Source organism: Macaca mulatta, chromosome 16 (assembly GCF_049350105.2).
Source record: "Macaca mulatta isolate MMU2019108-1 chromosome 16, T2T-MMU8v2.0, whole genome shotgun sequence".
In the NCBI taxonomy this organism is placed as follows: Eukaryota; Metazoa; Chordata; class Mammalia; order Primates; family Cercopithecidae; genus Macaca; species Macaca mulatta.
Genome location: NC_133421.1, coordinates 44448618 through 44474613, shown reverse-complemented (window position 1 = coordinate 44474613; position 25996 = coordinate 44448618). Strand labels below are relative to the sequence as shown.

General features: G+C 36.8%; 1 protein-coding gene across 4 annotated transcripts in view; it reads left to right on the top strand.

Moving 5' to 3' along the window:
* The window catches only part of CCT6B (chaperonin containing TCP1 subunit 6B), a 53113-nt gene extending 27403 nt beyond the window's left edge, over window positions 1–25710 (top strand). For all 4 annotated transcript variants that reach the window (XM_015119058.3, XM_015119056.3, XM_015119055.3 and 1 more), the window contains 10 exons: window positions 1680–1783; window positions 10310–10420; window positions 10573–10732; window positions 12610–12692; window positions 13519–13615; window positions 13916–14063; window positions 21170–21303; window positions 22584–22686; window positions 24596–24668; window positions 25512–25710. In XM_015119058.3, coding sequence (XP_014974544.2) covers window positions 1680–1783; window positions 10310–10420; window positions 10573–10732; window positions 12610–12692; window positions 13519–13615; window positions 13916–14063; window positions 21170–21303; window positions 22584–22686; window positions 24596–24668; window positions 25512–25584 — 1086 coding nt within the window. In that variant the 3' untranslated portion in view covers window positions 25585–25710. The remainder of the gene's footprint in view (window positions 1–1679; window positions 1784–10309; window positions 10421–10572; window positions 10733–12609; window positions 12693–13518; window positions 13616–13915; window positions 14064–21169; window positions 21304–22583; window positions 22687–24595; window positions 24669–25511) is intronic.
* The last annotated feature ends 286 nt before the right edge of the window (window positions 25711–25996 follow it).

Sequence of the window (25996 nt, the reverse complement as noted above, 5' to 3'; positions counted from 1 at the left end):
GCTTCCAAAGTGCTGGGATTACAGGCATGGGCCACCACATCTGGCCAGTGTTTTGTTTATTTCTAAAGATAGAATATATACCATATAGGCCGGGCATGGTGGCTCACGCTTGTAATCCCAGCAATTTAGGAGGCCAAGGTGGGGAGACCACCTGAGGTCAGGAGTTTGAGACCAACCTGGCCAGCATGGTAAAATCCTGTCTCTACTCAAAATACATAAATTAGCTGGGCATGGTAGCAGGCATCTGTAATCCCAGCTACTTGGGAGGCTAAAGCAGGAGACTCACTCCGGGAGGGAGGGGGAGTTTGCAGTGAGCCGAGATTATGCCACTGCACTCTAGCCTGGGTGACAGAGTGAAACTTTGTCTCAAAAAAAAAAAAGAATACCAAAAAAAAAATGTATTTTATATAAAGATAAGATTGGCTGTATATTTTGGGAAGGCTTTTATCAGGTGGCAATGATTTGATATCCTTATTGTTTCTCAGCTTTGTAGTTTCTGAAACTTGAATGTATTTGTTTACCAGGAATGATAAATTCTTAGGAAACAAATTCATAAGACATTGACATACAAAGCAGAATATTATCTTAATAATTTACTTTGAGAACTACAAATGCCAAATGTACTGGAATACCTGAGTTGTTTCTGGTCGATTCTCCTTACCATTAAAAAAACCAACTTGGGAAATCAGATTAAGATCAGACAATTTCTTGATGAGCAGAGTCAGAAGAAAGGCTCTGCTGTGTTTTTTGCTGTTAGAGTACTTAAATGGCCCAAAATCTTCATGCTGCTAGGGCACCCATTCTGTTTTAGAGTTACAGAAACACCGATATTCTCACTATCCAATGGCCTTTGTCTTATTTGTTATTTGCCTCTAAAATAAAATATTATGTTACCTAAATTTGCCTAAAATATTAGGCAAAGTGTTCTAATATACCATTTTTTTCTGCTTTATGTATATTTTAGGGTAGTTATAACTTGACCTCTTAATTTCTGCAGTTATTTATTATTTTTATATCATTTTCTGAGCTAAGCAATAAGGTGTGTTGTGCTATGCTTCTTAAATTGTATATCCCTGGTCATATGTGTCAGAATAAATGAGATGTATCTTTTTGAAGTGTCAATTTTACTTTACAATTTTTGGGGAAAACATTATTTTTACATTGAGATAAACATATTATGGGATGACATGGAAACTTCATGATCAAACATGATACTTTAAAATTTCCTGTTATTATAGCCAGCAAATTGGAACTATTACTTTAGATTATATTTCCTTCTTTTCCATTAAGGTGCCCTTTGGTGGAAAAGTTTGGATAGTCTTGGTATGATAGAAAGAGTAGTCACTTGGCAGTTAAGGAGCCCTGAATTCTAGTCCTGGCCCTGTTACTAGCTGTTAGATCTTATTTACAAACTGTAACTTCTTAAGGTCTTATCTCAGTTGCCTTGTGTATAAAATAAAAGGTTTTGACCTAAAGATCTCTGAAGTTTCTTTAGACTCTAAAGTGTCTGTTGGCATTGATTATTATTAGTGTCCATAATAAAGTGGCACATACTGGTCTTGCCCTATGTTTTGAATCCTGAAGGCTTTTATCTCCTTAGTCTGGTGATAGATTGTTTGGGCCATTGGTTTATTTTAGTAGTCCAAATAACTTACTGTTCTCATTCACTTCTCTTTCAGGCTGTGGTGGATTCTGTTTTGGCTGTTAGAAGACCAGGTTACCCTATTGATCTCTTCATGGTAGAAATCATGGAGATGAAGCATAAATTAGGAACAGATACAAAGTAAATTACATAAGCTTTGACAACATATGGGTTCTAGAATTTTTTAAAGATATTCTTTTGTTAAATTTATTACTTACTTTTATTCAACATAAATATATTCATTCAACATATATTAAGTCACTGCTCTGGGTGATGGGAATGAAGAGTAAACAGAACAGAATTTCTTTCCCAAAGAAGCTTATGTTTCTAATTTAAATAGAAAAAAAAAATCATGTGTGTTATTTTATAGTGGACAGGGAAGGCCACTCTGATAAGAACCTAAAGAGCTAAGAGGTCTCTGAAGAAACAAGGCAGCTAGCCATGTGCACATCTGGAGCAGGAGGGTTCTAAGCAGAAGGAATGACCTCTGAAGAGGTCCTGAGGCAGAAGTGTGACTGGGTTGTTACAGTGTGCCTGGAGCACAGGGAGAGGAGGTGAGGCAAAAGGGGCCAGATTCTGGAGTACCTTGTTGATTTTGGATTTACTGTTTTAAAACTTCGTATTATAGAAAATTGTGAACATATATAGAGAGAACAGAATAGGGAACTTCTACATACCTGTTAGCTATCTTTATCAATTTCCAATATATGAAGCAATCTTATTTCAACCATACCCCTCCCTCTTTCCCCCTGCCACCCTGGATTATTTTGAAGCAAATTCAGACATCATATACCACCTCTAAATATCATGTAATTCATAAAACATAAACCCCCTGCTTTTACCTAATACATCCACAAAACATGATAACACGTTAAAAATTAATAACTCATTAATACCACCACATTTCCAGTTTATAGTCTAATTTGTCTAAGAGTTGTCTCAGATTTTTTTCAGTTTTGTTTGGATTAAGATCTACACACAGTCTGTATACTGCACTTAGGTGATACCTCTTTTTAAGTCTCTGTTAATTTGTAGGTTCGTTCTTTCTCTCATTGTTTTTCACCTTGATAATTATTTTGGAAAAGGAAAGATTTTTGATTACTCATGCAATTTTCTTTTTTTCTTCTCTTATTTTTTTTTTTGAGATGGAGTCTCACTCTGTCCCCCAGGCTGGAGTGCAATGGCGTGATCTCAGCTCACTGCAGCCTCCACCTATTGGGTTCAAGTGATTTCCCTGCCTCAGCCTCCTGAGTAGCTGGGACTACAGGTACGTGGCACCACACCCGGCTATGTTTTTATATTTTAGTAGAGACAGGTTTCACCATGTTGGTCCGGCTGGTCTCGAACTCCTGACCTCGTGATCCACCTGCCTCTGCGGTCCAAAGTGCTAGGATTACAGGTGTGAGCCACCGCTCATGGCCCCACTCATGCAATTTTCTTAATGGCTATAGGACTAGTTAGGTTTTCTACTTATTTTTTGAATCATTTTGGTAAGTAACGTTTTCTAAGAAATGTGTCCATTTTGTTTAACTCTGAAATTTTTGGTATAAAATGTTCATAAATATCCTTATAGGCATACAATTTTTATAAGGATCCTGTTTGCAGGATCTATAGTGGTATCACCATTTATTTCTGGTGTTATTTATGCCTTCCTTTCCTTTTTTTGATAATTTTTTCCCAGAGGTTTGTTTTTGTTTCACAGTGTCTTTCTCTTTATTATTAATTTGCTTTTTTGGAATTTTGTGGGGACTTTTTTGCTGCTTCTGTTTTATTGTGATAGCTACTTAGGTTATTAATTTTCAGTCTCCTGCTTTTGAATACAGTACTTAAAACCTTACATTTTTCTCAAAGTATTATTCAGCTGCATCCTTCAAGTTTTGATATGTAATCATAATTTTTATTCAGTTTAAAATATTTTCTAATTTCAACTAGAAGTGTGCTTCTTAACATGGGGAAATTTTAGTTATTACTGATACCTAGCTTAATTACGTTATGGTCAGAGAATATGCTCTATGAGATTTTTGCTTCTTTGAAATTTGTTGACACTTGCTTTATGGCTCAGTGTATAGTCAGCTTTTGTTATGTTAATGTTTCGTGTACTTGAAAGGAATGTATGCTGCAGTTGGTAGGTACAATTTTATATACATGTCCATTAAGATCAAGGTATCCTGTTAATCCTGTTGTTCAGAACTTCTATATCCTTATTGATGTTTTGACTGCTTATTCTGTCAATTACCGAGTGAAATGTATTAATATCTTTCAATATTATTGTGCACCTGTTTATATTTTACTTTAGTTTTGAGTAAACTGAATAAAACTGAATAAAAATTAGTTTTGAGAGTTTTGCTTTATATATCTTGAGACAATCTTTTTAGATGCATAGTTTTTAAACTATTACATATTTCCTGGGGCATTGAACTTTTGTACTGATACGAAGCAACTTTTTTCTAGTAATATCTTTAAAAGTATAATGTATCTGATATTGATAATTATATTTAAAAAATCTTTACATGTTAAAAGCTGTTGTACCAGCTTGCCTGCCTGCCTGCCTGCCTTCCTTCCCTCCTTCCTTCCCTCCTTCCTTCCTTCCCTCCTTCCTTCCTTCCCTCCTTCCTTCCTTCCTTTCTCTCTCTCTTTCCTTTCTTCCTCCCTCCCTCCCTCTCTTCCTCCCTCCCTCCCTCCCTTTCCTTTCTTTCCTTTCTTTTTTTTTGAGATAATGTTTCGCTCTTGTTGCCTAGGCTGGAGTACAACGGTGTGATCTTGGCTCACCGCAACCTCTGCCTCCTGGGTTCAAGCGATTCTTCTGCCCCAGCCTCCCAAGTAGCTGGGATTATAGGCATGTGCCACCATGCCCAGCTAATTTTGTATTTTTTTTTTTTTTTTTTTTAGTGGAGACGGGGTTTCTCCATGTTGGTCCAGCTGGTCTTGAACTCCCGACCTCAGGTGATCCACCCACCTCTGCCTCCCAAAGTGCTGGGATTGTGGGCGTGAGCCACCGTGCCTGGCTTTGCTTTGCTTTGCCTTGCCTTTTGCCTTTTTGCCTTTTGCCTTTTGCCTTTTGCCTTTGGCCTTTCCTTCCCTTTCCTTTTTTTTTTTCTGATACAGGGTCTTACTCTGTCACCCAGGCTGGAGGGCAGTGGCACAATTATGGCTCACTGCAGCCTTGACCACCTGGGCTCCAGTGATCCTCCCATCTTAGCCTCTTGAGTAGCTGGGACCACAGATATATGCCACCATGTCTGGCTAATTTTTGTATTTTGTGTCAAGACAGGATTATGCCATGTTGCCCAGGCTGGTCTCAAACTCCTGAACTCAAGGGATCCACCACCTGCCTCGGCCTCCCATAGTGCTGTGATTACAGCATGAGCCACCATGCCAGGTCCATCTGGGTTTTTTTTTTTTTTTTTTTTTGAGTTGAAGTTTTGCTCTTGTTACCCAGGCTGGAGTGCAGTGGTGCGATCTTGGCTCACTGCAATCTCTGCCTCCTCTGGGTTCAAGTGATTCTCCTGCCTTAGCCTCCCAAGTAACTGGTATTACAGGCATGTGCCACCACACTCAGCTAATTTTGTATTTTTATCAGAGATGGGGTTTCACCATGTTGGTCAGGCTGGTCTCAAACTCTTGACCTCAAGTGATCCACCCTCCTCGGCCTCCCAAAGTGCTGGGATTATAGGCATGAGCCACTGTGCCCAGCCCAGTTTTCTTTTAATTAGTATTTGCCTGTCATATCTTTGTGTGTTTTTACTTTCACTGTTTCTCTCTTTACATGATTTTTGTGTCATATAGGTAGATTAAAATATTAAATCTGATAATCTTTATTAACAGGAGCATTTAATCCTTTATGTTTAATACAGTTATGGATATATTTGATTTAAAATTTACCATCTTAACAGTGGACTTTGGGGACCCGGGGGAAAGGGTGGGAGGATGATGAGGGATAAAAGACTTGACTTTGGGTACAGTGTACACTGCTCGGGTGATGGGTGCACCAAAATCTCAGAAATCACCACTAAAGAACTTATTTTATGTAACCAAACACCACGTGTTCCCCAAAAAGCTATTAAAATTTTTAAAAAAGCAAATTAAAAAGTTTGCCATCTTGTTTTATACTTTCTACTTATCCTTACTTATTTATTTATTTTTTTCTTTTTTGAGACAGAGTGTCACTCTGTCACCAGGCTGGAGTGCAGTGGCTTGATCTTGGCTCACTGCAACTTCTGCCTCCCAGGTTCAAGTGATTCCCTCAGCCTCCCAAGTGGCTGGGACAACAGACATGCACCACCACGCCTAGCTAATTTTTTGTATTTTAGTAGAGATGGGGTTTCACCATGTTGGCCAGGCTGGTCTTGAACTCCTGACTTCAAGCAATCCACCTGCCTCGGCCTCCCAAAGTGCTGGGATTACAGGTGTGAGCCACCATGCCCAACCATCTGTGTAGCTTTTTGCATCTCAGCCTTCCATTTGGGATTGCTTTTCTTCTGCCTAAAGTTCATCCTATAGATTTTCCTTAGTGATAGTTTGTTGGAGGTATACTTTCAGTTTTTCTTTGCCTGAAAATGCCTTTAGCTTTATTCTTTGATACTTTCATTGTGTGTTTACTAGGTTGGCAGTTAGTTTCTTTCAGCTGATTGAAGATATTGTTCTATTGTTTTCTAGCTTTCATTATTGCTGTACAGATATTAGCCATGAGTCCTTTATTTACCTAGGTGATTTTAAGATATTTGTCTTTGGTATTGTATACCTTTACTATGATGTAGCTAGGTATGGATTTGTTTTTGTTTATTCTGGTTGACATTTTCTGGGTTTTTGAGTGTTATTGTTTTTATCTGATTCTGGAAAATTTCCATCTATTATCTGTTTAAGCATTTGTTTTGTTCATCCCTTCTCCTTCTCCAACTAAATGTATGCTTGATGTTCTTAATTTAGTTTTTTATGTACTTTTTGTCTTGTTGTCTTTTGTGTTGCATTCTGGATAATTTCTAGTGATATATTTTGTTGTTTCCCAATTTTCTCTTAAACGATGTCTACTCTACTTTAAAACCCTTGATTTTTTCTACTTTAAAATCCCTTGATTTAAAAATAAACTTTCTAATGAAGTGTAATACACACTAAAAATGCAAGTATCATAACAACATGGCTTGATTAATTTTCTGAATATATCTGTGTAATCAGCACTCTTACAAGAAACAGAACTACTAGTACCTTAAAAGCCCCTCTTTTGCTCCCTTTCAGCCATATTTCTTCTAGAGTAATCTGAATTTCTACCACATAGATTGTTATATGTTTCGTACTTGTATAAGGAATCATAAGGTAGGTATTCTTTGTTTCTGACCTTTTTCATTTAGCATTGTTTGTGAGACTCATTTGTATTTCTGTGTGATTAGTAGATTGGTCATTCTCTTTGCTATTTAGTATTTTTTTGTGTTAATATACCACAGTTTATTCATTCTGCTATTGATTGGCATTTAGGTACTTTGCAATTTTTGCCCATTATTAATAGTGCTGCTATAAAAATTGCAATATTCTTTTATTAGACATATGGATATATGTCTGTTGTTTTCTTGAATTTTTTATATCTGTGTGTATATGTGTGGATATCCTTATTTACTATTTATAGAAGTTCTATTTGTTTCTTAAATCTGCCATGTTACTTTTATGGTGTTCTATTCCTTGCAAATCTTTCCAAACTTGCCCTTTTTTCTTTCTTTAAACATATAGTTAATGTTTGATAATTATAATATCTAAAGTTTTGACTTGTCCCTTTCTGGTGTTTATTGTATTTTACTGGTTCTCACTCATCATGCTTTGTTTTCATATGTGCCATTCATTGTGCTTGAAAAAGGTATTGTAGAAATAATTTGAGACCTAGAATGAAGCTGCCTTTCTGCAGAGAGGATTTGCATTTGCTGCCTCAAGGAGCTAGGGACTACTTTAAATTAAATTCACAGTTTGAGGTTTTTGGGAATATCCATTTGACTTGAATTCCAACCGTAAGTCCATGTGAGGGCTGATTATTTCTGGCTTCCTTCTGGATAATCATGAGTATGTAGCCTTTGTGGTTCCAACTTAATGTGAAGAGGGTCTCCTGTAAGACATTCCACCTTGGATGAGCTCTGGGCTTTTTTTCTTCTCATTGTGAAGACATTGAAACCAAACTTCAGATTTGCCTGGATTGTCAAATGACTTTAAGATAAAAGAACCTACTGTTCCTGCAGTTCTCTGCTTACCTTTTGGAGTTTCTGTTTTATTTCAGTTTTGGCCTAGTAATTATATACTATCTCATAGCTCTTCAATGTTGCTAAGGTTTTTTTGCTTTTAAGCCAGCATGTTTAGTTGTTTTTGATAGTAGGATTGATCTCAGTTAGCCTACTATTGCTAAGGATAACAAGTTCTTGATTTATATTTCAGAAGGTTATCTGTGGATTTTGTGTGGGGAATACATACAAAATGGCTGATTGGGAGGTAAAAGAGGGCCAAGGGCAGAAACCAGAGACCAATTAGGAATGTTGGTATAGTACAAGTGAGAAATGAAAATGGTTTGGATTAGGGTGTACTTAGAAGGAAAGGGCAATAGGATTTGTTGAGGGTTCAACATAGGACATGACAGAAACAGAGCAGTCAGGGATATCTCTTAGGCCTTTTCATGATCAGCAGGAAAAGTGGAGGTGCTGTTTCTTGGGATGGAGAAGACTAGGAGGAGCAGATTTGGGGAGATAAATCCAGAGTTCAGTTTGAGAATGTTATGTTTGAGATGCCTGTTAGGCATCCATGTGGAGATGTTGAGTAGGAATTTGGAGAGATGTCTGGAGTTCAGAATAGAGGTCTGCCCTAGAAGTATGTATTTGAGAATCATTAGTGTATAAATGACTTAAAGCCATGAGTTAATGAGACCATCTGGGAAGTGAATATAGTAAAGGAAGTTTAAAGCATGATCCCTGGGAAGTTGGATGTTTAGAGTTTGAGAATATGAGGTGGATTCAGCAAAAGGGATTGAGAAGGGGGCAGTCAATGAGGCATTAAAGCCAAGGGAGAGTGGTGCCCCAGAAGTCAAAAGAAGAAAGTATTGCAAGGAGACAATAATCAGCTGTGTCATATGCTACTGAAAGTTTGAGTACATTGCTGTTACTGAGAGTTGAGAGTTGATTGTTATATTTGGAAAACATTTACTTTTTTAGTGGCTTTAATGAGAACTGATTGAATAAAGAGGTGGAAATAAAAGTCAGACTGAAGGTGGGCTCAAGAGAGAATGGTTACTGAGAGAAGTATAGCTACAAAGGAGAACAGAGAAATGGGGCAGTAGCTAGAAGGGAATATGGGAATGGGGCTGAGGGAGGATTTTTTGTATTAATGACAGGAATTGTTACTGCAAGTTTGTATGCTGGTAAGAATGGTCCTTTAGGTGAGAAGAATTGATATGGGGGATTAGGGGCCAGTGCAAGAACAGAGAAGGAAATGGAGTCCAGTACACAAGTAGAGAGGTTACCCATAGAGAGGAACATGGACAGCTCATTCATAGTAGAAGGAGGTTCAGGTTCAAGTGCAAGTGGATTGGTAGAAGTAGTAATGGGACAATGTTTCTATTTTCTCAAAGAAACAATGTCATTTCCTGACAGTAGGGAGGGAGGAAAGTGAAGAAGGCTTGAAAAGTGAGGAATGTTGAACATAGTGTTTTTGTTTCTTCCTAGATATGTTTACATTCTGTTAAGAGGTGGAGTAATCTAGTTAAAGTAAAATTTTGAAGACTTCCTTATAATTATGTTGAACTACTACAAAATATTTTTAAAATATATAACAAAAATTCGTTATAAAGGATTCATGAGTAGAAATTCCGTCCCCTAAATGTTTTGTAAATGAATTTTATAAAGTTATAAAAATATTGACTCTTGAAAGATTATTTGGAAAACAGGAAGAAACACCTCCTTTCCAAATCATCTATATTCCTACTACCTATGCATAACCCCTACTCTTAGGTCCCTCCCATTGTTTTTCTTTTTAATGCCAAGTTGTTTGTTTTTAAAAAGAACAGTTATAGTCATGCTTCATATGCAATTTGTCATTCTATGCTTATCAGCTAGCCCTATACATATTTTTCCATGTTATTACATACTTTTTATAACCATCAAACAGTTGGGTCATTATTTGCTGAATAATACCCTATTGTTGGACATTTAGGTTAACAGTTTTTAGTTGTTCCATATAATCATTTTGAATAAATGTTCCTAAGAAACTCATTGTATACCTACCTTTCATTACTTGATAAGCTGTGTCATATTTTTTAATCACATAACTTAGAAAATCATTCTGGCTTGACATTTTATTGTGACTTTATAGTCACACTGTGTTAAAGTAGATTCTCTTTCCTAATTTTACTAATTATATGTTAGGTTTAAAGTCAATGCATGGAGGTGGGTGAGGTGGCACACTCCTTTAGTCCCAGCTACTTGGGAGGCTGAGGCAGGAGGATTGGATGTTGAGGCAAGCCTGGACATCATAACGAGACCCTCATCTCTGAAAACAAAAAACAAAAACATCAAAAACTGTTAAAATTGGTACAAGGAAACAATGTGTGTCCTGGAAGTATTGGTATAACTTTAATACTATAATGATAATTTTATACCAAATTTTAGAGTATATATTAAAAGTAAGAAACATTAATATTTTTAATAGGTTGATCCAAGGATTAGTTTTGGATCATGGTGCCCGTCATCCAGATATGAAGAAGCGAGTAGAAGATGCATTTATCCTTATTTGCAACGTTTCACTAGAATATGAAAAAACGTACGTGTTACTTTCTCTTTATAACTTTTGAAATTTTTTTTCTAAAGGTGTTTTAAAATCTTTCTTTCCTTCCAGATATTTGGTGTAGACTATTTCTACCTTTTTTCCTTTTTTCTCCTGCCTTTACTAGCTGGTTTTTATTAATCTTTTAGAGAGGTGAGCTCTGGTTTCTTTTATAAGACTGCAGAAGAGAAAGAGAAATTGGTAAAAGCTGAAAGAAAATTTATTGAAGATAGAGTACAAAAAATAATAGACCTGAAAGACAAAGTCTGTGCTCAGTCCAATAAAGGATTTGTCATCATTAATCAAAAGGTGAGAAAGAAAGTTTAGATTTTAGTTATTTGTAAAAGTTCTTAAGCATTTCTTGAAGTGTGGTCTGTGGACCCCTAAGAATCCCTAAGACTTTTTCAGAGAGTCTGTGAGGTCAAAAACTATTTTCATAATAATAAACACACCTTTTACATTGTGTTGACATTTGCAATGATGCTGCAAAAGCAATCTGTAAAACTGCTGGCACTTTAGCACAAATCGAAGCAGTAGCACCAAGCTATATTAGTAGTCATTGCATTCTTTATTGCCATACCACCACACACTTGCAGTGAAAAAGAAAAGGCAGTATCATTTAAGAATGTCTTGATGAAATGGTAAAACTTATTAATTTTATTAAATTTTATCTTAAATATTCATCCTTTTATTATTATGTGTGACAAAATATGAAGTATGCACAAAGCACTCTTTTTTTTTTTTTTTTTTTTTTTTTTTTTTTTTTGAGACAGGGTCTTGTTCTGTCATCCAGCTGGAGTGCAGTGGCACACTTACAGCTCACTACAGCCTTGACCTTCTGGGCTCAAGTGATCTTTCTGCCTCAGCTTCCCAAGTAGCCAGGACTACAGATGTGCATCACCATGCCTGGCTAATTTTTAAGTTTTTTCGTAGAGACTGGGTGTTGCCATGTTGTGCAGGCTGGTCTCAAGTGATCCTCTTGGCTTGGCCTCCTAAAGTGTTGGGATTATGGGGCTAGGAACTACAAAGCTCTTCTGTTGCATACCAAAATGTGATGGTTGTCTTGAAGGAAAGCACTTGTGTAATTGTTTGAATTGCAAGGTAAACTAAACACTTTTTCATGGAATGCCACTTTTACCTGGAAGAATGACTGACAGAAAAACTGTCGTTATCTAGATATGGCTATTTGGTAGATTTCTCTCAAAAATGAATGAAGAAATTCTGTGACTTAAAACAACTGACAGTATTTGTTGCCAATAACATTTGAACTTTTAAACAAAAATTAGAATTTCGGAAAACTTGTATCTGCCATGTGAACTTGACAGCTTTCCAATACTTAAAAGACTTTCCTGATAATATTGGTGATATTAACAAAAGTGAGTTTTTGTTCACTGAGTTAGGCAAAGTTTCCACATGTATAACGTGACACAGTTTCTACATGTATAACATAACATGTTATACATGAAATGTGTCAACATGTGGAAACTTTGCCTAACTCAGTGAACTAATGCTATCTATCTACTCGACTAAAAATGCATGATTTTTATAAAATCATACCTGGATGAATAATCCATTCAGTGTGCAAGTTACACTAACGTGTTTTAATGTGAGATAGTATGAAAAGTTCGTTGCTGTGGTTCCATAGTGAAACTAACCTTTGAGAAACTATTACTTGTTGAGTTTTGGTATAGTATCAAAGAAGAATTTCCATAGTTATCTGAAAAGGCTATTAAAATATTATTCCCTTTACAATATTTATCTGTGTGGGGCCAGATTTTCTTCATAAACTTAAACCAAAATAACATATCATTCCAAACTGAATACTGAATCAGATATGAGAATCCAGTTGTTTTCTATGAAAAACATTGAAGAGATTTGCAAAAATGTAAAGTAATGCCACTGCTAGCTCACTATATATATTTTTGTTTTCAAAAGTGTAGTAAATTTTCAGTTAAAATGTTATGTATATTAACATGAAATGGGCTTATTATTTAAATGAATTAATAAATATTTTACAAGTTTATCAGTTTTTGTAATATGATAAATATTATAGATAGAGCTTACATAAGCAAAAGCTCTTTGGGTACTTAATAATTTTTAAGAGAATAAAGTAGTGCTGAGACCAAAAGGTTTGAGAAATACTGGTTTAAAACTTGTTTATAATTTTTATGTTAATTTGATTATAGGGAATTGATCCATTTTCCTTAGATACTCTTGCAAAACATGGAATAGTAGCTCTTCGCAGAGCAAAAAGAAGAAATATGGAAAGGTAAGCTTGCAGGTAATTATATATCCTAAGTTTTTAACAGAGTAAATGGAAACTATCCCATGTGTTTTCCTTTTAGCTTATGTGTAAATGTTGTTGAACAAAACAGTGGCATAAAAAAATCCAAATTTTGTTTTTAGTTTCAGTAAATAATTGAACTGTCAAAAAGCAAGGTTGTTAACCTACTGCAGAACTTTGTTGAAGTATAAGGAAAGTTTTTATCTTTTTAAAACAGATTTTAAAAACAAAACAATACAACATAATATAGCATGATCTCACTTTTATATATGGAATCTAAAAAAGTTGAACTCATAGAAGTAGATAGTAGAATGGCAGTTACCAGGGGCTGGGGCAGTGGGAGGGGAGGGGCACTGGGGATATGTGGGTCGAAGGATACAAAATTTCAGTTAGTTAGGAAGAATAAATTCAAGAGATCTATTGTTCAACATGGCAACTATTGTTAATAACAATATATTGTTCTTTTTAAAAATCTTTTGCAAACCCACCCAAGAATGCACAATGTGTTGGATTCTTGAAAAATGCAGAGTAGATTTTAAGTGTTCTTATCACAAAAAATGGCTAAATCAAGCCTCACATAGGCAATGAGTATGTTTATTAGCTTGATTTAGCCATTCCACAGTGTATACATATTTAAAAACATCATCATGTTGAACTCGATGAATATAGACAATTTTATTGTCAATTAAAAACCCAAAACAATACAATACAGTAACAATGCAGTCTTCTGCATTAAATATCTTTTTTCCTCTAAGAAATTAGTATTTATATTTTCCATAATCAAGCTATGGTGACATATGTGTAATTTCAGACTCTCTCTTGCTTGTGGTGGAATGGCTGTGAATTCTTTTGAAGATCTCACTGTAGATTGCTTGGGACATGCTGGTCTTGTGTATGAGTATACGTTAGTGAGTATTTCTGTGAATAGTGGTTGTAAAGTGAATACTAAGCCCCCTTTTTTAAAAGAAAGATACTACTTGACCTTTTATTTCATGTTTTGTGTTTTAAGATCTAATTCACAGAACAGATTTTACAGTTTATTTACCTAAATGTTTGGTAAGAGTTCAGATATAACTTAACTCCCTTTAAACATATCTTTAGTTATGCTTGATAAGAAAAATTCGAATGAAGATTGTATTCTAGTATAAATTGTTGGTTTTATAATGACATTAAATATTAAAGTTCTGTATTTTTGTGCCACCCATTAGGGTGAAGAAAAGTTCACTTTTATCGAGGAGTGTGTTAACCCTCACTCTGTTACCTTGTTGGTTAGAGGACCAAATAAGCATACTCTCACACAAATCAAGGATGCCATAAGAGATGGACTTCGTGCTATCAAAAATGCCATTGAAGATGGTAAGCTCTTTCTTGTGATTGATATGAACCTCACATATATGTGTGTATATATGTATATATACACACACACACACACCCCTATGTATGTATACATATATTTTTAGACAGAGTCTCCCTCTGTTGCTCAGGCTTTAGTGCAGTGGTGTGATCTCAGCCCACTGCAACCTCCACCTCCCAAGTTCAAGCAATTCTTCTGCCTCAGCCTCCCAAGTAGCTGGGATTACAGGTGTGCACCACCACACCTGGCTAATTTTTTGTATTTTTAGTAGAGATAGGGTTTCCTCCATGTTGGCCAGGCTGATCTAGAACTCCTGGGCTCAAGTGGTTTACCTTCCTTGGCCTCCCAAAGTGCTGAAATTACAGGTATGAGCCACCATGCCTGGCCTTTAATTTTTTTTTAATTTTATTTTTAAATTTTAATCTATTTATTTATTTTGAGACCAGGTTTTGGAACTGGCTAATTTTTGTATTTTTGGCAGAGATGAGGTTTCACCATGTTGCCAAGGTTGGTCCTGAACTCCTGGGCTCAAGGAATCCACTTGCCTTGGCCTCCCAGAGTGCTGGGATTACTGGCATGAGCCACTGCACCTGGCTGCAAACCATATATATATATATATATATATATATATATATATATTTTTTTTTTTTTTTTCCCTCAAGACAGGGTCTTGCTCTGTCACCCAGGCTAGAGTACAGTGGCGCAATCATGGCTCACTGCAGCCTCAAACTCCTGTGCTCAAGTGATCCTCCCACCTCAGCTGGACGATAGGTGCATGCCACCACACCTGGCTAATTTTTGAATTTTTTTTGTAGAGATGAGATCCCTCTATGTTGCCCAGGCTGGTCTTGAACTCCTGGCCTCAAGCAGGTTTCCCCTCTCAGCCTCCCAGAGTGCTGGGATTTGTAGGCATGAGCCACCACATTCAGCCCATGTTGAGCATCTTTTAATGTGTTTATTCGCCCTCCATATATCTTTGGTGAATTTTCTGTTTAAATCTTTTGCCCTTTTAAAAAATTGGATTGTTGGCCAAGCACAGTGTCTCCCACCTATAATTCCAGCACTTTGAGAGGCCAAGGTGGGAGGATTGCTTGAGCCCAGGAGTTAGAAACCAGCCTGGGCAACATAGCAAGGCCATGACTCTACACACACACACAAATAGCCAGGCATGGTGGTCTGTACCTATAGTTCCAGCTACTTAGGAGGCTGAGGCAGGAATATCACTTGAGCCCCAAGAGTTTGAGGTTACAGTAATGTAAGCTATGATCACACCACTGCACTCCAGCCTGTGCGACAGAGCGAGACCCTGTTTCCAGAAAAAAAAAAAAAAAAAAGGAAAGAAAAAAAAATTGTGTTAGTTTTCTGTTGTTGAGTTTGAGAGTTCTTTGTGTATATTTTGGGTACAAGTGCTTTTTCAGATATATGTTTGGCAAATTTTTCTCCTCTATGGCTTATTTTATTATTAACAGTGCCTTTCAAAGAGGAATTCTTAATTTTGATGAAGTCTAATTTATTATTTTTATTCTCTCATGGATTATGCTTTTGGTGTGGTATCTAAAAAATCTTTACCTAACCTAGGGTCAGAAATATTTTTCTCTAAAAGTGTTGTAGTCTTATGTTTTACATTTAGGTCTGTGATTCATTTTAAGTTAATTTTTGTATATGGTACAAATATGGATACAAGTTCATTTTTTCATATAAAGGTATCAGATTATTTTAGTCTTATTTGCTGAAAAGACTTTCACCTCTGAATTGCCTTTTCTCATGTATAAAAAATCAGTTTTTCATATTTGTGTAGTTCTATCTCTGTGCTCTTTTTTCTGTTCTACTGATGCATTTGTCTATTTTAATGTTAATATGATATTGTCCTGACAACTGTAGCTTTATAATAAATCTTGAAATCAGTATTGTTAACTCTCATTTTTTTAAAAGTCATTTTGGTCATTCTAAGTCTTTGGCATTTCCATATGACTTCCATATGAATTTTAGAATCAGCTTGTCAGTTTCTACCAAAAAGACTGCTGCTGGGATTTTGATCAGAACTTTTTTTTTTCGAAAGGATCTTACTCTGTCACTCAGGCTGGAGTGCAGTGGCGTGATCATGGCTCACTGCAGACTCGACCTACTGAGTTCAAGTGACTCTCCCACCTTAGCTTCCCAAGTAGCTGGAACCACAAGCATGCACTACCATGCCTGGTTAATTTTTTTTTTATTTTTTATTTTCTGTAGAGACAACGTCTCATTATGTTGTTGCCCAGACTGGTCTCAAACTCCTGGGCTCAAGCGATCCTCCTGCCTTGGCCTCCCAAAGTGCTGGGATTACAGGTGTGAGCCACTACACCCCGCTTGAATGGAATTTATTAAATCTGTAGATCGATTTGGGGATAGTTGATATTTTAATAATGAGCCTTCTAACTCATGAATGTCATCTTATCTATTTATTTGACTCTTCTTGAATTTATCTCAGCAGTATTTCATAGTTCTTAGTATATGAGCCTCACACACTTTTTTCCATATTTATCTCTATGTATTTCATTTATTTTGTTGCTATTGTGTATGTTATTTTTAAAATTTCAATTTCTGATTGTTGTTTGCTAATATATAGAAATATATTTTATTTTTGTACATTGATCTTGAATTCTGCAACCTTGCTAAATCACAATTAGCTTTCTTATAGGCTTCATTGAATTGTTTATATAAGTGATTACGTTGTCTGCTAATACAGTTACTTTTTTCTTTCCAATATGGATATTTAAAAATTTTCTCCCTTATTTCATGGGCCAGAACCTCCAGTATAATGTTGACTAGAAATAATGAAAATGGACATCCTTACCTCATTCCTCATCTTAGGGGGAAAACATTCAATCTTTCTCCATTACGTATGATGTTAGCTGTAGGTTTTTACTAGGTTGAGGAAGTTCTCCCTTCTGCACCTAGTTTGCTGACAGTTTTTAATCAAGAATAAATGCCAGGCTGGGCGCGGTGGCTCACGCCTGTAATTTCAGCACTATGGGAGGCCGACGCGGGTGGATCACCTGAGGTCAGGAGTTTGAGACCAGCTTGGCCAACATGGTGAAACTCTGTCTCTACTAAAAATACAAACATTAGCTGGGCATGGTGGCAGGCACCTGCAATCTCAGTGTCTCGTGAGGCTGAGGCAGGAGAATTGCTTGAACCTGGGAGGCAGAGGTTGTAGTGAGCCAAGATCACGCCACTGGACTTCAGTCTGGGCGACAAGAGTGAAACTTCTTGTTTTTTTTTTTTTTTTTTTTTTTTTTTTGTCAACACACACACACACACACACACACACACACGAGAATAAATGCCAAATGCTTTTTGTGCATCTATTGAGATGATCATATGATTTTTCTCAGTTTTTTTTTTTTTTTTTTTTGAGATGGAGTCTCACTTTGTTGCCTAGGCTGGAGTGCCATGGCGCAATCCTGGCTCACTGCAACCTCTGCTTCCCAGGTTCAAGCGATTCTCCTGTGTCAGCCTCCTGAGTAGGTGGAATTACAGGCACGCACCACCATGCCAAGGTAATTTTTGTATGTTTTAGTAGAAATGGAGTTTCACCATGTTGGCCTGGCTGGTCATGAACTCCTGACCTCAGGTGATCTGCTTGCCTTGGCCTCCCAAAGTTCTGGGATTACAAGTGTGAGCCACTGCACCCAGCCCTCATTTAGTTTTTTAATGCAGTAAATTACATTGATTGGTTCAAATGTCAAACCTTACATTCTTGGGATAAACCATACTTAGTTATAATGCATTTTACTTTTTAAAAAATTAATGAATTACATTTTTTAAAATTATTTTTTAAACTGTGGTAAATATACATAACATAAAATTTGCAGTTTAACAATTTTTAAGTGTACAGTTCAGTGTTAGTAAGTGCATTCACATTGTTGTGTAACCATTATCACCACCCATCTCCAGAACTTTTTTCCCTTGCAAAACTGAAACTCTGTACCCATTAAACAATAACTCTTCATTCCCTACCCACCTCCCCAGCCCTGGGTAACCAACATTCTACTTTCTGTCTCTGTGAGTTTACTCTATGTATCTCATATAATTGGAATCATGCAGTTTTTGTCCTTTGTCTGGCTTATTTCACTTTGCATAGTGTCATCAAAGTTCATTCATGTTGTAGCATGTGCCAGAATTTCTTTCCTTTTTACCATTGAATAATATTCTATTGTATGTATATATCACATTTTATTTGTTATTGGAAACGTGTTCCATTTACCTTTTGACTATTGTGAATAATGCTACTATGTGTATTCTCCTTTTAATGTATTATTTGATTTAATTGGCTAACATTTTTTTAAGAATTTTTACATCTGTATTCATAAGGAGTATTGGTCTGTGTATATTTTTTCTTGTAATGCTTTTATCTTTTTTGGTGTTAGAACAATGCTGTACTCATAGAGTGAATTGGAAAGTTTTTCTTGTTCAAATTTCTGAAAATGTTAAGTTGTTGTGGAGAATTGGTATTATTTGTATTATTTCTTTCTTAAATGTTTGGTAGACTGTCAATAAAGCCATCTGATCCTTGGAGTTTTCTTTGTGGGAAAGCTTTTAATGACACATTCAATTTTTTTTAATAGACATAGGGCTATAAAGGGTTTTGTTTTTTTTGAGTGAGCTTTAGTGGTTTGTAGTCTTTCAAGAATTTGTCCACTTCATCTAAGTTAAGATCATCAACTACTATCTATGAGCTAAATCTGGTTTGCTGCCTATTTTGGTAAATAAAGTTTTATTGGAATGTGGCCATACTCATTTGTCTATGTATTATCTATGGCTATTTTTGTGTTACAGTGGCAGAGTTGAATAGTTGCAAAAGAAATGGTATGGCCTAAAAAATATTAACTGACCTTTTGCAGAAAGTACTAACTTCTGATCTACAGTTTCAACTTCATTGTCATAAAGTCGATCATCATATTCATTTATTACTCTTTTTAATATCTGTAGAATCTGTAGTGATGTAACTTTTCTCATTTCTGACATTTATCATTTGATTAATTTCCACTTTCATTCTAATTATTTCCTTTCTTTTACTTATGTTAGGTTTCATTTGTGCTTCCTTTTCTAGTTTTTTTTTTTTTCTTTTTGAAACAGAGTCTCGATCTGTCGCCTAGGCTGGAGTACAGTGGCATGGTCACGGCTCACTGCAGCCTTGACTTCCCAGGCTCAGGCAGTCCTCCCACCTTAGACTGCTAAGTAGCTGGGATTACAGGTGTGTGCCACCACACCTGGCTAATTGTTGTGTTTTTTATAGAGATGGAGTCTCACTGTGTTGCCCAGGCTGGTATTGAATTTCTGGGCTCAAGTGATCTATCTGCCTTGGCCTCCCAAAGTGCTGGGATTATAGGAATGAGCCACCAGACCCTGCCCTTTTCTAGTTTCTTAAGGTGGAAGCTGGGGTCATTCATTTGAGAACTTTCTCCATTCCTAATATAGGTGTTTCGTGATATAAATTTCTCTTTAAGTACTGCTTTAGGGATGCTAAAATTTTGATATGTTGTGTTTTCACAGGGAATGGGATCAGGGAAATTTTCTTTTTTTTTTTTTTTTTTTGAGACGGAGTCTCGCTCTGTCGCCCAGGCTGGAGTGCTGTGGCCGGATCTCAGCTCACTGCAAGCTCTGCCTCCCGGGTTTACGCCATTCTCCTGCCTCAGCCTCCCTTGTAGCTGGGATTACAGGCGCCCGCCACCTCGCCCGGCTAGTTTTTTGTATTTTTTTTAGTAGAGACGGGGTTTCACCGTGTTCGCCAGGATGGTCTCGATCTCCTGACCTCGTGATCCGCCCGTCTCAGCCTCCCAAAGTGCTGGGATTACAGGCTTGAGCCACCGCGCCCGGCCCAAGGGAAATTTTCAAAGGTTCTAGTAATCTCTTTCTTAAGCTGGGTGGTAGGTACATGGATATATTTGTTTATTTGTACATTTATTCTTTATATCTTACACATATAAATATTCTTTTGAGTATATTCTGTATTTAACAAGGAACTTTTAAAAAATGTGAATGGGAGGTAATGATGTAATAATCTGGTGGGTAAACAGCTCTGAGCAGTTACATTGTGAAGTGAAGCCGAGAAAGGGGGTAGTAATTTTAAAATGATGTGAGATAAAAGGGGAGATTGTTTTCGTATTGTTTTGTTTTAAAGCAAGTTTGCTGATTTAAATAAGAGTCATAAACTTTATGAAACCATACAAGTAGCAGATATAAAAGTCATATACTGATGTGAAATTTGATGTGTTTAACCAAAACTCTTGCTTTAGAATAATAATACCACTTAATTTTTTTCTTAGATAGCAGTTTAAGTTATGCTCCAGCACCAAAAACAAATACTTCATTGAGTTCCAAGAATTCCCTACCAAAAACTAGGGACAAATTATCTTGGCCTAAAAAATTTTCATGTCAGATATTGTAATCAGTTACCTGTCAATATAAATTATAAATAACTACCTCTTAAAAGTAGTCATAAAGCCGGGTGTGGTGGCTTACGCCTGTAATCCCAGCATTTTGGGAGACGGAGGTGGGTGGATCACTTGAGGTCAGGAGTTCAAGACCAGCCTGGCCAACATGATGCCCCCCCCCCCCCGGTATCTATTAAAAATACAAAAATTAGCTGGGTGTGGTGGTGCACGCCTGTAATTCCAGCTACTTAGAAGGCTGAGGTAGGAGGATCGCTTGAACCTGGGAGGCAGAGGTTGGAGTGAGCCGAGATCGTGCCACTACACCTCCAACCTAGGTGACAGAGTAAAACTCCATCTCAGAAAAAAAAAAAAAAGTAGTTATAAAAGAGTAAGATGAAGGTAAAAATAAATTATTCTTGTTTACCAGAGGATAAGCAGCGAAATAAGCTATTTGCAGCCAGTTATCTGTACTATGCCTATTTATTTAATGACATATAACTTCAGGATGTTTCATAAGATAACTGAGTAATTACTAAGCCGTGCAATTTATTTGGTTTTTGTAGATAATACAACACACTTAAATAGTGAATTGCTTTTCTCTCTCTCTCTCTCTCTCTCTCTCTCTGTCTCTCTCTCTCTCTTTTTTGGTCTTTATGGCATGTCTTGCCAATCATATTTTTTCTCTCCAATAGGTTGTATGGTTCCTGGAGCTGGTGCAATTGAAGTGGCAATGGCTGAAGCTCTCGTTACATATAAGAACAGTATAAAAGGAAGAGCTCGTCTTGGAGTCCAGGCTTTTGCTGATGCCTTACTCATTATTCCCAAGGTACAACTACCCTTTCGGCCAAATAACAACTGGTTAGACATAAAGGTGTTTAATTACAAATTGCCCATATTATCTGATAGTTAATGGAGTAGACAGGTATTTATATTCATTTCCTTACACAGTTTTCTCTTAGATATTTCACAACTAAAGCAGGGAAACTTTTGGGATAACAGCCCAGAATCCTTGCACAATCTCATGAAATAGCCAACTTACCCCCTTGCTTCTTTCTCTCAGTTCCAAAAATTAAAGCAGCTCCAAATATTTCTTTCAGAAATGACTCATGATTAATCATAATGAAAAAGTTTAGAATTTAAAATTTAGTTAGATTTTATGGTACATCTTTGTTTTGTTAGTGGTATCCAAATGTAATCAATTTAAATTGTGGAGAGTGAGGGCTTGAGGCTATTTAGCATTCCTAGATACAACCTTACATTTGTCATCATCATTTTAATTCCTAGAAAAAGAGAAAACAGAATTTTTCCATGTGGCAACCTAAGAACAGAAAGCAACCATTCCTTTCTCCTTGCCTTAATTGGTTTCAAACCACCTTAGAAATATAGTAAAATTACTTCAAAGATGCTATTACCGTGAATTAAAACATTATTAACAATGCCAGCAAAATCTCTTTGCTAATTTTTATTAGAATTTTTCATAATTTGTGAAATCTTTGTGAATTAGATTTCTATTTTTTCTTTCCCCAGAGTAGCAAAGTCAGTATGATCTTGTTGTTGACAGAAAGTGGTAACCCCAGTGTACACTGGTGGTACCTTTTTCCTCATCAGCTGGTGATTTGGGACCACTTGGAAATGAGCCTGGTTTGGAGTGCGGGTATCTCCAACCCTGTTACCACATGTGGGTCGTGAAGATGAGGGGCACAAAGGTGCTGCAAATATTCTGGTTTCCTTAGCAAGTGCCTATGAAGAATTGGAGGGCATGTGACTAGCAGCACTAGAGGAAACAACAATATCATTCTACTTCCTTCCACACTAAAAAAAAAACACAAACATCTTTTGCAAGGAGGGAAATTAATGTAGTAGAGTGGAAATGGGGGAACTCTGATGTCCTCAGAATTTACTGTGATGTGCATAGGGGCAATGTTTAAATATAAAAAATACTAGATAGATGAAATAATAATTTGATTTAGATTGAAAGTGGAATTTTTCAAAAGGAGATGATTGCCATGTTATAGATGTGTTTTTACAAGAGTAAAGAGTATTTTGATATTTGAGATATGTGAAGGTATTATGCATATATATTTATTATTATTTTTATTCCTAAAGGTTCTTGCTCAGAATGCTGGTTATGACCCACAGGAAACACTAGTAAAAGTTCAGGCTGAGCATGTCGAGTCAAAACAACTTGTGGGCATAGATTTGAATACAGGTAAGAAAGGGAAGGAAAATTAGCTGCTTAATAAAGAAAGAGGCTATTCTTTAGTTACCCAGATCTTATAGTAAAGAAGTAGAGATTTGGGTAACTTTAATATTTAAATTTTGGATGCCTTTAGTTTATTTTTGAGCTTCTTAAAAAATGTTCATTTGTTTGAGAAATAGTTATTGAGTGCTTGTTTTCCTCTTGGGCTTCACACAGAACAAAACAGACAAAAAATCTGCCCCTGGGAGCTTATGTTGTAGTGGGAGAAGGTAGGCAGTAAATAATAACTTTAATAAATAAACTCCTTCAGCATCTTAGAAAGAAATGAATTATATGAAAAAAAGAGTGGTTTACCAATGATCATGAACACTAGTACAGGAGGGTGGAAAGAGAACGGCAGCTTAAAGAGGTTGGTCATGGTAGGCATCATCAAGATGTCTGTTGAAAAAAAGTGGAAGGAAATGAGGAAATCAGCCATGTAGGCAACTGGAGTTAAGTGTTCTAGAGAAAGAGAACAGCCAGTGGAAAAGCCAGTGTCTGATGTTTTTGAGGAAGGAGGTGAGAGAGGTGACAGAAGATCAGATCATGCAGGGGCATTTGGCCCAGCTCAGAACTTTGGCTTTTACTTTAGAGGAGCAGGGAGCAATTTTGAGCAGAGGTGTGACATGGCCTAATTAATTAATTTATGAGGCAGTCTCATTCTGTCTCCCATGCTGTGGAGTGCAGTGGCGCGATCTCGGTTCACTGCAACCTCTGCCTCCCGGGTTCAAGCAATTCTCCCTCAGCCTCCGGAGTAGCTGGGAATATAGGTGTCTGCTGCCACGCCTGGCTAATTTTTGTATTTTTAGTGGAGACAGGGTTTCACCATGTTGGCCAGGCACATGGCCTAATTCTGTTTTAAGAGAATCACTCTGGCCACTCTCCACTCTGTAGAGAAGTCAGCTGAATAAGTAGAAGGTTGGAGTTGCAATCAACTGTGGTGGAGAAGACTGGCTGGAGCAGGTTGTGGGTGAGAGGATATTAACATTCAGGTTTGGCAGAGTCAAGGTTGAAGCATCTGTAATCTTTTAATTAAAAAAGTTGGATATATGGGTCTGGAATTCAAGGAAGAGATCTGGGTTGGAGATTAAAACTTGAGAGTCAGGCTGGGTGCAATGGCTCACGCTTGTAATTCCAGCACTCTGGGAGGCCAAGGTGGGTGGATCACTTAAGGTCAGGAGTTCAAGACCAGGCTGGCCAACATGGTGAAACTCCATCTCTACTAAAAATGCAAAAATTAGCCAGGGATGATGGCAGGCACCTGAAATCCCAGCTACTTGGGAGGCTGAGGCAGGAGAATTGCCTGAACCCAGGAGGCAGATGTTGCAGGGAGCCAAGATTACACCACTGCACTCCAGCCTGAGTGACCGAGCAAGATCTCTGTCTCAAAAACAAAAACAAAACACCAAAAAAAAAAAGAAAAAAGAAAACAAAAAACAAAAACACCCAAAAAACCTTGAGAGTCATCAGATATGTATGGTTTAAATCTAAAAGTCTGGATGAGATCACCTAGGGATTAAGGGTAGAGAGAAAAGAGGCTAGGACTGAACTTTTGGGTACTCCAACATTAAGAGGTGAGAGAGGAAGAGGAAGAACCAGCAAAGTAATCAGAAAAGGAGCCACTAGTGCAAAAGAAGAAAACCAGAGGAGTGTGGTATCCTGGAAGATAACAAAGAGTAGGCCGGAGAGTGTGATCAACTGTGTTAAATACTGATAGATGAGGCCTGAGAATCAACCATTGGATTTAATAATATGGAGGTCATTGATGACCTTGACAAAAGTAGTTTTGGTGTAGTGTATTAAATATTTTTAGAAGATATCAATTAATATTAATAGAAAATAGTAAGATTTTGGTATTAAAATTGTTTTTACTTTTCAGGTGAGCCAATGGTAGCAGCAGATGCAGGAGTTTGGGATAATTATTGTGTAAAAAAACAACTTCTTCACTCTTGGTAAGTTCATGTGAACATAAAGTGAAAGACCTGTAGAGTTATAACTGATAATATTAAGATGAAAATGTTTCTATTATTTTTGTCATTGTACAGTGGAAAAATTGTCAAGTGTTTGAAAGGTATGGTATTGTTATTAGGACTAGCTTCTGTCATTTTATAGTCCGTAGTCCCTTTTATATTTTAAGTCTAGCAGTGTTAAGTTATAAGAAAAATTAATCTTACTATTTGAGGGGGAAAGAAAAGGGGAAATTTACTGAAATAGTAGCACATGCATGATGGAGAAAATCAAATGATATTGTAAAAATGAGCTCAATTTTGCTGGAATATAAATCAGGAATGCACCTTATCAGCAAAGGAGTTTAAATTATAATACAAAGGGTGACATTTGGGCCAGTGCAGTGGCTCACACCCGTAATCTCAGCACTTTGGGAGGCTGAGGCAGGTGAATCACCTGAGGTCAGGAGTTCAAGACCAGCCTGGCCAACATGGTGAAACCCCATCTCTACTAAAAATACAAAAATTAGCCAGGCATGGCGGCAGGTACCTGTAATCTCAGCTACTCGGGAGGCTGAGGTGGGAGAATTGCTTGAACGTGGGAGTCAGAAGTTGCAGTGAGCTGAGGTCTCGCCATTGAACTCCAGCCTGGGCAACAAGAGTGAAACTCCATCTTGGAAAAAAAAAAAACCAAAAAACGATGACATTTGTATTTGTATTTATAACAGCCTTGTCTCATAAAATATCATACAAACATCATTAAAGTACCCCACATAGGTAAAGATTGCTGGAGAAAAAAGCTAAGAGTGGGTTAGTAGGCTTTACTCACCCTCTCATCTTTTTTCTTAGCACAGTGATTGCCACCAACATTCTCCTGGTTGATGAAATTATGCGAGCTGGGATGTCTTCTCTCAAAGGATGATTGAATTCAAAATCAACCCTTCTAGAAGATGAAATTTAGTACACTTTACATCTGACTACTATTGTGTAGCCTGAGCCATTCTGAATTTCTACACAATAAATGCAGTTTATATCTTTTGGATCTTAACAGTCTCAAAAAATATTTCATCAAGGTATAAAGAACACAAGAAATACTTTTACAGTAAAGGAATAATAATTGAAATATTTCCCCAGGAGTCCTAACTCCCCACCCTTTGTTGTATGCTACTGCAGTTGTTATAGCATAGGATCTTTATGATTCTTAGACCTTTTGGCAAGTTTTAATTAACAAAATAGAGGTTTTAGTATACCCAAGTAAATTTCCAGTTTATCAGAGGGTATAAATGTAGTAGGACAAAATGTTTCATTTTCTCTCAAAATTCTTTCAGTGACGT